Source organism: Clupea harengus, chromosome 12, assembly GCF_900700415.2.
Source record: "Clupea harengus chromosome 12, Ch_v2.0.2, whole genome shotgun sequence".
Taxonomy (NCBI): Eukaryota; Metazoa; Chordata; class Actinopteri; order Clupeiformes; family Clupeidae; genus Clupea; species Clupea harengus.
In genome coordinates, this window is record NC_045163.1 from 15,662,799 (window position 1) to 15,676,904 (window position 14,106).

At 44.2% G+C, this 14,106-nt stretch overlaps 1 protein-coding gene across 1 annotated transcript; it reads left to right on the forward strand.

Moving 5' to 3' along the window:
- Positions 1 to 150: 150 nt before the first annotated feature.
- On the forward strand, positions 151 to 14,081 carry ptpn11a (protein tyrosine phosphatase non-receptor type 11a). The gene is made up of 16 exons (XM_031577258.2): positions 151 to 401; positions 1,473 to 1,595; positions 1,828 to 2,022; positions 2,219 to 2,411; positions 3,865 to 3,984; positions 6,248 to 6,361; positions 6,710 to 6,806; positions 7,182 to 7,261; positions 7,546 to 7,704; positions 8,223 to 8,354; positions 8,515 to 8,669; positions 9,110 to 9,177; positions 9,385 to 9,536; positions 9,855 to 9,967; positions 10,370 to 10,465; positions 10,946 to 14,081. Exons 1-15 carry the CDS (start codon positions 388 to 390, stop codon positions 10,437 to 10,439), a joined length of 1,785 nt encoding a protein of 594 aa, XP_031433118.1. The 5' UTR covers positions 151 to 387; the 3' UTR covers positions 10,440 to 10,465; positions 10,946 to 14,081.
- The last annotated feature ends 25 nt before the right edge of the window (positions 14,082 to 14,106 follow it).

Sequence of the window (14,106 nt, forward strand, 5' to 3'; positions counted from 1 at the left end):
CTCATTTTGAAAACTACACCTAAAATACCAACCGGCTATAACTTTTGGTAATACGTATACACATTGCATTGCACCACACAGCTTCACATGAGTTTTTAGGTTGCAGTATGCTGCTCTCGGTGGTTCTACTGCGCAGGTCAAACTTCAGAATTGTCGCATATTTGGTGACGTTTAAAAATCGACTTGCTGTGGTCTCTGAGGCCGAGGCCTAAGCGTTTTTGTTTCTTTATAATTTCAACAAATGTCACTCTACCACAACCCGTTCTGAGCGGGCATTTAGCCTTATGTGGCAATTTCTCTGGACATAAACGGCGGTACGAAAACAAAGTTGTCAACAGTTAGCGAAGTTGAAGCAACTCTCCAAGTCGAAGACGAGGCGAGAAAAAGATGACATCTCGTAGGTAAGATTTTAGAAAACGAAAAAGACTCATAAATGGTGCAGTGATGGTACCCTTTGTACTTTTTGTTGTGCCGCAAACTTGTTACTGTTGGGTACTATCGTTAGTCGCGTAGGTAGCCTTGGCAAGAGTGTTTTCTCTACAGGCCCGTTGTTCCCTTCGTTTGTGTTTTCTTAAAAAATATCTGGGTAGCGAACATGTTAGCTAGCGGAATCAGCTAATGTTAGTTAGCCATTATAGCTTGTTAGCTAGCCAATATAGGGAAGGCATCACATAGACATATATACATGTCTATGAGGCATCACGTACAAATGTAGCTAACTAGCTAGCTCAGTAGTTACTTTGTTTTGATATACTGGCCAACTCTGGTTGATCAAAGCTTGTTCCAACATGAGCGGCCGTTATAATATTAGTGTCCCCCCATTCTAGTCAGGGTTGACAGGGTAGCTAGCAGTCGACCTCATAGGTTATGTAGTTAGATAGTTTAGTACAGCTATTCAGAAGTTGCAACTTGGCTAGCTAGTTTTGTTATGGTCAAGCTAATTTGTTTCGGACGCTACCCTATTTAGCACGCCTCACTCTTAACCCAACAGTGGATTTCAGCGAGTTGACATTAGGTTGCAAACTTAGATGTATAAGTAACGTAAGTTTTGACACAGGCTACGATCTGAAGAAGAAAAAAAAGACCGATAGTCTGATTGTCAATATGCAAGCTACGGGCTTGCGGTTACAGTATATACAGTACTGTTTGCTTGCTAGTTAGCTGGGTAGTTGAAATAATTGCGCTAGTGGCTCATTTGCTGCATTTTTGTGGATGGTTCTACAGTAGTGTGGATCAGTGGAATGTTGAAAGAAATACCTCGCACTGGTAGATGTCAGACTTTATACAGTGAGTGGTACTGGACGTACGTTTAATATGGTAAAAACACATGGGACAAGTAAGAGGTCTGTAGTTATGTTTGGTGTATAATTGCATGTCTGGATGCGAGACCTCTGTGATAAGAGGGCGTCAGAAGGGCGGGTTACTGTGCAAGCTGAGGTTCTGATGTGATCCAGAGTGTGATACTTCATCAGGTGGTTCCACCCAAACATCACTGGAGTGGAGGCCGAGAACCTACTGCTTACGCGGGGGGTGGATGGCAGCTTCCTGGCCAGGCCCAGCAAGAGCAACCCTGGTGACTTCACGCTATCTGTGAGGTGAGCATCCCTGTACCTGTCGCTCTGGTAAGCCCATCCAAAGACCACCACAATCTTTCAGGTGAAACTACCCCCCCTCACTCACCCCATCCAACTTAATTACACCTGAAGCTGAACTGTGCGACCTTAGGAGGATAATATATTAACATTACAGCTTAAAACAGTCAATAGCTGATTTTTGTCCGACCCTAAATATGATTTAGTTATTTTGTTCAACCCGTGTGTTGTTCAGGCGAAATGGGGCAGTCACTCACATCAAGATCCAGAACACAGGCGACTACTACGACCTGTACGGAGGGGAGAAGTTTGCCACGCTGGCTGAGCTTGTGCAGTATTACATGGAGCATCATGGGCAGCTGAAGGAAAAGAATGGGGACGTCATCGAGCTCAAGTATCCCCTCAACTGCGCAGACCCCACGTCTGAACGGTCAGTCTCTTATTTAACCAATTTTTCACCGTAGCTTTAGAGAAGGCAGTCTTTTTCTTTAAGTGTGTTTTTCTGTTATGTGGTCCCCATGCTGGATAAAAAAAAAATCTTAAAACATGCTTTCCAAAAAAGTAGATGAGTGTTGTTCAACTGTTTGAGGGAGACCTCTCTGATCTTGCCACCTCTCCCCCCACAGGTGGTTCCATGGGCACCTGTCAGGCCGTGAGGCGGAGAAGCTCCTGACTGAGAAGGGCAAGAACGGAAGCTTCCTGGTGCGCGAGAGCCAGAGCCATCCTGGCGACTTCGTCCTGTCTGTACGCACCGGCGACGACAAGACGGACACTAGCGACGGCAAGCCAAAAGTCACCCATGTTATGATCCGCTGCCAGGTGCGTAACACACACAGTTGGTGTGTGTCTGTCTGTCTGTCTGTCTGTCTGTCTGTCTGTCTGTCTGTCTGTCTGTCTGTCCGTCCGTCCGTCCGTCCGTCTGTCTGTCTGTGTGTGTGTGTGTGCGCTCTTTTGACTGTTACGTATACACCAGAGTCGCACACATGTATACACAGAGACTGTTTGTGTATGTGTGTGCGCGCGCTTGCTCTTTTGGCTGTATAAGGAAAGGAAGGCGAAAGTAAAATCAAGGGTGTAGTTTAAAATTCTCAGCGAACACACCCATGACTGCAATGGGTGTAGCATTAGTAACTGTTGACACAGCACAGACTGTGTAGTTGCGTCTACTGCAGAAATGTAAGTGTGGCTAAGGACAACGTCTGTCTGCAGCAGAGTGTGTGGTCAGTACGCCAGCAGCAGTAGTAATGTAGCGTAGCCTAGCCCTAGTCATTTCAATTCTGTTGTTTCTTTGTCAGGTGTAGAAAAGGGAATATTGCATTTTAAAGTCTGCAATAGTAAGTGAAATTCTGTGTTTGTCTTTGATTACGTGTGGATGTGGCTATGTATTAGTTGGTAGTGTGTGGCAGTGTGTATGGCAGTGTGCACGTAACACAGTGTCTGATTGCAGTAAGGGAGGATGTGGCTATGTATTAGTTGGTAGTGTATGGCAGTGTCTTGTTTACGTGTGGATGTGGCTATGTATTAGTTGGTAGTGTATGGCAGTGTCTTGTTTATGTGTGGATGTGGCTATGTATTAATTGGTAGTGTATGGCAGTGGCTATGTATTAATTGGTAGTGTATGGCAGTGGCTATGTATTAATTGGTAGTGTATGGCAGTGTCTGATTGCAGTAAGGGAGGATGTGGAGTGTAGCTTTATGACTAGTAGGAATGGGCATGTAGCAAAAAATGTTGGTAGTATTTGTGATATACCTTGTATTTGTAATCCATAGCCATGCTTGACGTGAGCACTATGGAACATGTAGCTGTGAGATGGATTAGACTGAATTGAATTGAATTGTTGCACTTTGCATTTAGATAGTCTGCACATACTACTTACATAATACTGTTTCCCAGAACCCATATCATTGGAACTAAGTGGAGCTAATTTGTAAACACTGCTTTACAAATGAGTTTAAATACAGGTCATGTGTGTACAAATTGGATTACTTAGTTCGAGGCTATTCTGCATATCAAGACAAAATTGTCTGTAATGATAAACGAACCTTGTATGATTCTCACTGGGTGTGTAAAAGGCAAGGAATAAACTAAGCCCATGCATGTGTTTGACCAGAGACATGAGACTGCAGCTCATGCTTATTCCAAATGACAAGACAAATGTGTCCAGGACAGGGAAAAACAAGAACCCTGTATAAATCACTGTGAAGGATGTGGGTTTTTGTTTTATACTGGGAGCAAGAGGTAAGCCAGTTCTGTGCACATGTGTCTAAGCAGCATGACTTGAAGTACGACGTTGGAGGTGGTGAGAAGTTTGACACCCTGACAGACCTGGTGGAGCACTACAAGAAGAACCCCATGGTGGAAACCCTGGGTACGGTTCTGCAGCTCAAACAGGTACTCATGAAAGCTTAACACAGCCTTTAAGTGACCGTATGGAGTTGTTTGTTTGTTTGTTTGTCTAAAACATCGGTTCCCAAACTGGGGTACGCATACCCCCAGGGGTACGTGAAGTGGTTCAGGGGGTACGCGGGGAGAAAATGTCCGCGATAACAGAAAACGGACGGAATTCGCAGAATTGCAACTTTCAGACGGAAACATCATTTTGTGCATCAAAATCGCCCAAATTCCCCTGTATTTTGTCCTGCAAGGCTGTATTTCTTTCTTATAAACACAACAACGATCGCAACGATGAACAAGCATTAATTAGAAAACAAAACCACTGAGAAAATGTCACGTCTGTGCTGAACTCCGCTCCGGCCACGCCCCCCTATTCAACACAGACCTCCGTAGCCTGTCAAATTAATTCGCGCATCTTCCCAATCGCCTGCAAATAATGTTTTTTTTAGTCTTCTGTTCTGTTGATGCCTGGCAAACAACAACCTTAGAAGGTTTGGGTCACTTGTGGCACATATTATTCACTCATTTTAAGCCATCAATCTACCTCTGGGTGAACAAAATGAGCCGAAACGGAATTAATGTAAAAGGTGAAAAGGAAAACTTTTTTTTTTTCAACAGAGGGTGATTAAATGTCTGAAGGGGTACGGGACTGAAAAAAGTTTGGGAACCACTGGTCTAAAACTAGCAAGCTAACAGCAAACATTTCAAGCAACTTCAAGACTGCTTGCTGTAAATTTGGGAAGTCAGGGTTGACATGGATTTGCATAAAAAAAGAGTCCGGTTACATCAGAGAAAAAGGATGACAGTGAATATGCAATGACCTCACGCCTGCAGCTAAGGCAGATCATCCCAACAGGAGATGACCACGTCAGCAGACACGGAACAACATGTGAATGTTGCATGACTTTGCCAGTGGCAAAGCATATTTGTCTGAGGTTACGCAAGAGGACAATTATTTAAGGGGGAATTGGGTCACCACAGTGGCACCACAGAGAATGAATGTTTTTATGTACCTTTCATGATCTGTGTTTGAAGGAACAGTGTACAACATAGTCATGGAGTATTAACGGAACACTGTGTAGGATTTAGTGACATCTACTGGTGAGGTTGCAGATTACAACCAACTGAAAACCCAGCTCTCATCCCTTTTTTTTCACGCGTCAGGTAATTTGGTTACTTTAGATAGATATTTAGAAATTGTATTTAGTTATTTAGACTGTAAAACTGTAGGTCATAGCTTCTATGTACTGTAAATTATGAAGTTTGGCTGTGTTAGTTGTTGGCTGACATGAGCTTCAAAGCTTTTTTTGTTTACTTTATACTTTTTTAGCAATAATTTTCAGCAGCTGTGGGCTGATCTCAGTAACTTCACCGGGTCTTTTGAGTCTAAATAACAAAGATAAATTCTAGTTTTGGCGCATATATGTAAAGTTACAATCCTGGTAGTAATTATTATAATATAATATTTTTCAACATTGACACAGGGGAAAAAGGTTGCTTATGTTGGTAACTATGCTCATGGTCATGTTATAGCTAAAGCTATCAAACAACAAATTCCATTTAGAATGGTAGCTAAATGACCTGTCCAGCAGTACAGTAACTTCATCACTCTGAAAATATTTTTCCCTAGTTAGCGATTTCCATCTGGGAAAGGCCACGCCAATGTTCATCCTTGTTTTCTGATGTTGTTTGTCCTGATTTCATTTTGCTTCATATTTATGCTTTTTTGAAGACGAGGATTCATGCTCCCTTGCTTTTTCTTGTGCTAAATAATCTGTATCTCCATTTGTCAAAATTTGGGTTCTCAAACTTCTCACAACACAAAACGGTTAGCCTGCACCAGCAACCACTGATTCCTCTTCTTCCTTCTTTTTCGTCCTCCAACTGGTGCAATAGTGCTACCAAATTCAAACTGACACTTCAATGCAAAGACACTTCAAGGCTCTCTAGAACCAGCGTTGTCCTTTCTAGACTACTGTAGAAACATGGTGGCATAACATGGTGTGCTCCGTGGAAGAGGACCCGCTCCCTATGTAGATATGAAGAGCTAATTTTAAGCTAACGAAAACACTACGATGCAAAGTTACACTAGCGAAAACCATAATTATGAATACTGTATTCCATTTCTGCTAGTCCTTCATACTGCACCTTTAATGACTTTCCTCCATACATAGTGATACAAATGTGTCAGACTTGAGGAACTGATGAAAGGATAGACTCAAGATGACTGAACAGCTAATGTCCTGTTGGCCTTTTGTAGCCCCTGAACACGACACGCATCAATGCAGCAGAGATCGAGAGCCGGGTCAGGGAGCTGAGCAAACTCGCCGAGACCACCGACAAGGTGAAGCAGGGCTTCTGGGAGGAGTTTGAGGTAAGACACGCACACACACCACACACACACACACACACACACACACACAGACACACACACAGACACAGACAGACAGACCCATACACCTAAATCACCAAACACACATAGATATCTCTAAAAAACATATACTCCGACTCAAACAAATACACATGCATGTTTCTAAATACAGTTCAATTCAATTGTATTTATATAGCGCTAAAACAATAGAATGGTCTCTAAGCGCTTTGCAGAGCCCAGGGCCAGAACCCCCCCTAAATCAGTGCATGCACACAATCATAACGTACTAGTATTGCACATGTACCTAAATGGCCACAACGCTGAGGTTCCTCCCCCTGCACACTGGCACAGACTCTGCAACAACAGGAGTGCAAGTTGCTGTACAGCCGAAAAGAAGGGCAACGGGCGGAGAACAAAAACAAGAACAGATACAAGAACATCCTGCCTTGTGAGTACACAATCAACCTGTCTGTCTGTCTGTCTCTCTCTCTGTCTCTCCAAAGCAAAGACATGCATAGAACTGTGTGTTTTTAAGGTTAAGTAGTTGTATTTGGCTCTATCTGTTCAGCATCCACTTGTTGGTATGTATGTGGCTGTATGTGTATCTGTTGGGGTGATGCAGACGGTTATTTGTGTACTTTGTGTCTCTTTGTGGGTGTTTGCATGTGTTGCTAGTTGTTGGATATGCTAACAGTCTTTGTCGGTCCTACAATATATACAGTATATATATTATATTATATATATGTGTTTGTGTGCCTGTGTGTTTGGTGTGCTGTTTTATCTTCCTTTGTGTTTGACGCTGTTTTTCTGTCTCTTATCACAGTTGATCACACGCGGGTCGTCCTGAGAGACGGGGACCCCAGTGAAGCTGGCATGGATTACATCAATGCCAACATCATCATGGTAACCTAGTAACCAATGTCACTTCCCTTTTCTAGTCTACCCATATATACCAGACAACACTTCAGTATAATCACACCTAAGGCGTCTCAAATCGGGAATAGTTAGTTATCAGGATGTCTGCACCAATAAAAAAGGCAGAATGGGATCCAGATTGCGGCACACAATTATCTGGCTATCCCAGAAATCTTCTTTTGTGAGATTCTCTCCTGCTCTACTGATTCTTGCTATGTTGTCACATGATATGTGATGTGTTTCCTCTTTTTCTCTGTGTTCTCCTCTGACAGCCGGAGTTGGATGCTAAATGCAACAACGCTAAGATGAAGAAGAGCTACATCGCCACACAGGGCTGCCTGCAGAACACCATCGCCGACTTTTGGAGGATGGTCTTCCAGGAGAACTCCCGCGTCATCGTCATGACGACCAAGGAAGTGGAGCGGGGAAAGGTGCTGCTTCAACTTCTGACATTGTTCTCGACTCATCACATGTGGATGAATTTGACATTACGTACAGTAGTTCAACCAGCATGGCAGTGACGAGTGATGACATTTATGTCGCTGTGAAGTCTCCTAATAAAAGAGCTTGGTCCGCGGGTAATGCAAAATGCCCACATTTAGTGTTACTGTTGCAGACTTAGTGCTGACGAAATCTAGAATATGGCCAGCACTTGTCATATTGCCTGATGACGAGGATGTGCTTGGCCCCAAAGTGGCTGCCAAATTATTGTAACTGGTGCGAACTTTTAGGTGTCAGGGGTCAGGTCTTCTGCTGCACGCCTCTAAAATCTGGTGTGTGTGTGTGTGTGTGTGTGTGTGTGTGTGTGTGTGTGTGTGTGTGTGTGTGTGTGTGTGTGTGTGTGTGTGTGTGTGTGTGTGTGTGTGTGTGTGTGTGTGTGTGTGTGTGTGTGTGTGTGTGTGTGTGTGTGTGTGTGTGTGTGTGTGTGTGTGTGTGTCTCTGTCTACAGAGTAAGTGTGTGAAGTACTGGCCTGACATGAATGCCCTAAAGGAGTACGGAGCCATGCGTGTGCGCAACGTCAAGGAGACAACAGCACATGACTACACCCTCAGAGAGTTGAAGCTGTCCAAGGTGGGACAGGTAAGACATCTGTCCCACAGTGCCAGACTGGCTACTGTTCAGTGTCAATGTAATAGAAGCTGTACAAAGTCAGATGCAGGGGGGGGGGGGGTAATCAAAAATATGCTTTGGTAGGATTTGAGATGATTTTGTGTGTGTTTGTTTGCATGTGTGTAACTAGGGCAACACCGAGCGCGCCGTGTGGCAGTATCACTTCCGGGCCTGGCCAGACCACGGCGTACCGGCGGACCCAGGCGGCGTGCTGGACTTCCTGGAGGAGGTGAACCTGAAAGAAGAGAGCAACCTGGAGCCAGGGCCTATTGTGGTGCATTGCAGGTCAGTGCTGAAACTACTGACTGACTGTTAATTGTTCTACTGACCTTACTGCTAAAATTCAGCGCCTCCATGCAGTGCAACACTGCTGCCTCTGAAACATAGAGTGTCTCAGTCATTGAATCTGGGGTACCCCTTCGATGGATATTTATTGACCATCTCTGTTCATCCACACCTGCCAGAATTCAGTACTGCTACATTTCACTCATTATGTAACTGCACCAGATGTAGCTGGTCAAGTGTGATAGATGCAGGGAGAAGTGGAAAACGTGGTCGCCAGGGATCGACAGGAAAACCTCATTACTTGTGGATTAATGACACCCAAGGAATGACCACAGGATTTTATGCCGTCATTTTTGACACAGTGCTGTTTTTCTGTTGCATTCCCATTGCAAAGAATTATTCCTTTTCATCTCCCTCTCCATCACTCCCTCTATCTGTAGTGCTGGGATTGGAAGGACTGGAACGTTCATTGTGATCGACATCCTGATTGACATCATCAGAGAGAAAGGTGAGTGAGACATTGACTGGCAACAATGATCGTGTGTGAGGCAATTCCTTTGATACAGGAGTTTGTGTGTCGTGTTCAGAAAATATTTGACACACATAGTTTTTAAAGGTCACACATGTCATGGAGGACACAAGGTGATTTGGTAAGCATGTGCAAATGATTTCTTGCATTCTGGTACATTTGTGCATATGTTTGTATATTGTGCAGGGGTGGACTGTGATATCGATGTGCCTAAGACCATCCAAATGGTCCGTTCCCAGCGCTCAGGAATGGTCCAGACAGAGGCTCAGTATCGCTTCATCTACATGGCCGTCCAGCACTATATTGAGACGCTCCAGCGCCGCATCGAGGAGGAGCAGGTGTGTGTGTGTGTGTGTGTGTGTGTGTTATTATATTGTGTTATTATATTGTGGTGTACAGTGCAACACTGTTCATGGTCTTTATAGTTAATGTACATTGTAGCTTAGCTGTTAAGCATATTACGTCCAAACCCAAACTTAAGCATGAAGCTACTTGGATTTTACCATAGATTTTGCATCTGTCTGGCTAATGTTTTTGAAATCAAGTTTTAGTTAAAAGATATGCTGGATATGGACATATTTGACTTGTTATGCAATGAGGAAAATCCTATGGTGTGGGCCTGGTACTGAGCGGCTGTCTGTGTGTGTCTCTTGTAGAAGAGTAAGATTAAAGGCCGTGAATACACCAACATCAAGTACTCTCTGTCTGACCTGTCGGGGGGCGACCAGAGCCCACTGCCACCCTGCACCCCGATGCCAACCTGCCCAGAGTGAGTCAGACACTCCGGCACACATACACACACCCTCACATGCTCACATACACACACGCTCACATACACACAGTATGTCTCGCAGACACAAGTATACACACGTTGCCACTCCTGTTCAGCATTCCTATTCACAGAGTGAGCCACTTTACTGCTGCGGACACACATGTGCACACACACACACACATTTATACTCAATAGTACACAGTAGTCACCCTGCACTCCAATGGCAACCTGCCCAGAGTGAGTCACACATACAACTGTAAACAAGTCACTCACTCACAGAAGTATACATACACAAATGAACTTTTCCCCACCAGTATGAATAACTACATGAATATTACTAATATACATGTATATTTGTGTCTCTTCCTGCTTGTGTGTGTGTGTGTGTGGCATGTACAGCATGCGGGATGACAGCTCCAGGGTGTATGAGAACGTGGGTCTGATGCAGCAGCAGAAGAGCTTCAGATGAAAGCCGACTGCTGTTCCCCTGAACAGGTAACCGCCACCACAACCCTGCAACTCCACAACACAGAACTGGGTTCCTGTTGAACTCTATAGAAGTTCTATTGAAGATTTTCACTCAAGGGGTTTTGCTTACGTGTGGAAATGAGCCGGTAACTAAATATCTTGAGCAACACATCTGTTCTCATCAGAGCCTGTTGTATTTTGTACTTGGTACCTGACAAGTAAACCGTATTAACTAAACTTAACTAACACAGTGGTAAGTTTGTCCCAGTGTTGACTCATACCAGGGGAGTTTTATCAAATCGGGTTATAGGTTTTAAGCAACATGTAACTGAGATGCTTGTGCTGAAAAGTGTATCACATTGCTAGTTAGTAGATGATCTTGCACAGATATTTCTTTACATGAATGCTTACTCTTGTCCTGTGGTGTCTGTCTGTCTCTGTGTGTGTGTGTGTGTGTGTGTGTGTGTGTGTGTGTGTGTGTGTGTGTGTGTGTGTGTGTGTGTCCAGACACAAAGCGTTTTTGCCACACCTGACCGCCTGACGAGATCATGACCACACAGAACATGAACATGACGAGTAAAAACGGAAGCCACACCTGGTCTGAGATCAGTGCCTGGAGCTGGACCCAGCCTCTCCACACACTCTGAAACCACTGTGAACATCACCGAGCCTTATACACACACATACACACACACACACACGCACACACACACACACACACACACACACACACAGAGACATACATTATGGCCCTCTAAAGTTACCAATTGGCTTTGGAGAAATTTGATCCAGGCTGCATCTTGCAAGTGTGGAAAAGCTTTTGCGCTCTCTCTCTCTTTTTCTATCTCATTCTCTCTCTCTCTCTCTCTCTCTCTCTCTCTCTCTCTCTCTCTCTCTCTCTCTCTCTAATTTCCTGTTTATTTTTTAACCAAAGGAAGATGCGTTAGAATAGTTTTCTGTGGAACAATGAGGGAGAGCTCAGTGGAGGAGGCCTGTGCCAAAAAAAATAAACGTTAGCGGAGTTAGCTGACGTTCCGCGCCTCTGCCATCCCTTCGCCTCAGCCTGTCTTAATGGGAGCAGGCAGAGGACGCCCCCTGGTGGGCAAAGGGAGTTCTGTAGAATACCTTGTTTTGTTTTCTCTCTTTATTCTTATTGTTTTTTTTTTTTCTTTTTAATGAACATAAGTGTTTAGTATTCTGTTACTTAATCTAGTGTTGGTAAAGGTCATGGTGTGGAGGTTATGGCAGCCTTTCCTCCTATCAAGACCATCCGAGGCCTCTAGTCTGTGCTTTAGCCAGCAGGTGGAGCCAGAGAGCGGGGGGGGGGGGGGGTATTTGTGTAGGCCGAGCGTTCGCTTGGTGGTTGGTGACCCAGCAGCGAGGATGCCCTTGGGCCGTCAGTCCTGTACATTCCCTCGTTTCAGCCCAATGTCTTTCCCAACCCAAGGGGTCAAAAGACAACTTGCTTTAGAAGCCAGAGAGTGGGTTTGTTTTGGGCCCTAGAGGGGTTTGGGTGTTTGACTTTTAGAGGCAGTCTTATGGCTGTCCCCTGAGAATGCACTACTTGAATCAGGATGAGGCTGTAACAAGACCCTCTCAGCTATGAGCCCCATACTCACACTTTGGGTCTTTGACTCCACCCTCTCACGCCCGTCTCCCAACCCCCACCTTACAGCTGGCTGCCTTACCCTTTTACTCTTTTTAAAAACTCTACTCAGTTTTTGTACTTTTTGTTTGTTATTTTTTTTTCCATTTAAATCACCACATGAACTTAAAGCCCAGAATCACTGTTAGAAAGTGAACGCACATTTGAGCTCTGGCAGCATTTCCACGTTCGGTTGTTTTGGTCGGTGGCCTTGGCCACAATGAGCACTCTATGATGGATGACTTCATTTTGATTTGTAATGATCAGATGTGCCCTGTATTCTCACGTGCCCTGTTTCTTGTCTTTAACACTTGATTTATCGGTCTGCAGTGCGTGTGTGTGTGTGTGCATGTGTGTGTGTGTGTGTGCGTGTGCTTGCGTGCGTGCGTGTGTGGCACTTGAGATTCTGCCCTGTATCTGTGTGTGTCTGTGTGTTTGTTTCTCAGCAGATTACAACTCAGCACTCTATCAGTTTTCTGTTTAAAAACGCTGGAGTGTGTTATTTCAACTGCAGTATTGCAAAAGTGTTTATTCCACGTCAGTCATTTAAAAGTGTGGATGTTGTCCTTATTTGCTCTGTTAAATATGTAATATGAGTGATTCCACAGCATTTCACTTGTGTGCCCATCAGCCCCCCCCCCCCCCCCCACGTGTGTAACTCCCCCACCAACACATACACTGATGGTGGTTCTGGGGCACCTGGAGGACTCTGTTATGAGTTGGAGAACTCTGATGCCTTTGTAGAGGTTCTCCAAAGAAACAAGTTCTATGCTTTCTGCAGTCTTTTAAAGCGATCCTAAAAGAAGAGTCCATGGGGGGAGGGGGGCAGATTATAATAGATGCCTCAGGTCTTTGGGCTTTAAAACCCGGTGTTGCTGTGGGCTGGTTCAGTTCGTACAAAGGTCATGACTAGTGTGTGTGTGTGTGTGTGTGTGTGTGTGTGTGTGTGTGTGTGTGTGTGTGTATGTGTGTGTGTGCCCGCCCCTTCGTCATAGTTGCAGGCCAGTTGTGCCCCCCATCCAAAACGCAGGCGGACACACACGGGTGCACACACACACTAAACTTAATTTGACACTTCACGTGCTGTTGAAGCTCTCCTACAAACTTTCAAACTTACCAGGGCATACACACTGTACCCTGGGGCCAAAACTAACACCTGACCGACCAGCCTGTCTCACTGATTCTTGTTTTATGATTGCTGCACAATTATGAGATTGTGACTTAGAGTTTTTGTCATTTAATTGGTAGTGTGTACAAACAAGCCTAGTGTGTATGTTACTCTTCCCTGGGTAAGGGAACTGCCCCGGGCAATGGTGGGGTGGTGTGGGGTAGCTCTGTGTCCAGTGGATCTGCTTGTGTGTCTGTTCATTGTACTGTAGTGAGTGTGTGACAGAGAGAGCGAAAGGGTGTGTATTCGTCAGAAGTGTTCATGGTTTGTGCTGTTGTGTGTGTGTGTGTGTGTGTGTGTGTGTATATGTATATGTGTATAAGGGAATACAGCTGTTGAATAGACATCAGCTCCCTTCTCTTACATACCGAAACATTTACACACACTCATATTGCTAATAATACTACACTTTTTCTCTCTCTCTTTCTTTCTCTCTCACACACTCTCTATCTCTCCCTCTCTCTCTCTCTCTCTCAACATCTCTGTCTCTCTACTGGGAAATTAATGGTCTTCAAAAACACCATCTAATACATAAAACTATAAACACAGAATGCCTAATGTGAAATGCATCATCCTTAAAAAAATGGTTACAGAAAAAAATGTTGAACTCAATGCAGACAAACTCTATTTTTTAACTTGTATATTGTACATGAACATCTTGTAGAGGAGAATGTACTAAACATATCTAATTGCCAATAAGATATACTGTATGTTTAACCCAGTCACTTCTCTAGTGAGCCTTAGAAAAAGCGGTTTACTGTATTGCGTGATTATCAGTGCAAGTAACCATGATAACTTCTTTGACAATAAATGACAAGCTCACAACTGTACGATTCTGTTTTCTTTTTATCTTGA

Bases quoted from the DNA above. Each gene is read 5' to 3' on its own strand.
- ptpn11a (XM_031577258.2), top strand. The intron at 6,362-6,709 runs GTAAGACACGCA...ACACTGGCACAG, and splicing joins GCTTCTGGGAGGAGTTTGAG to ACTCTGCAACAACAGGAGTG. The intron at 8,670-9,109 runs GTCAGTGCTGAA...CTCTATCTGTAG, and splicing joins CCTATTGTGGTGCATTGCAG to TGCTGGGATTGGAAGGACTG.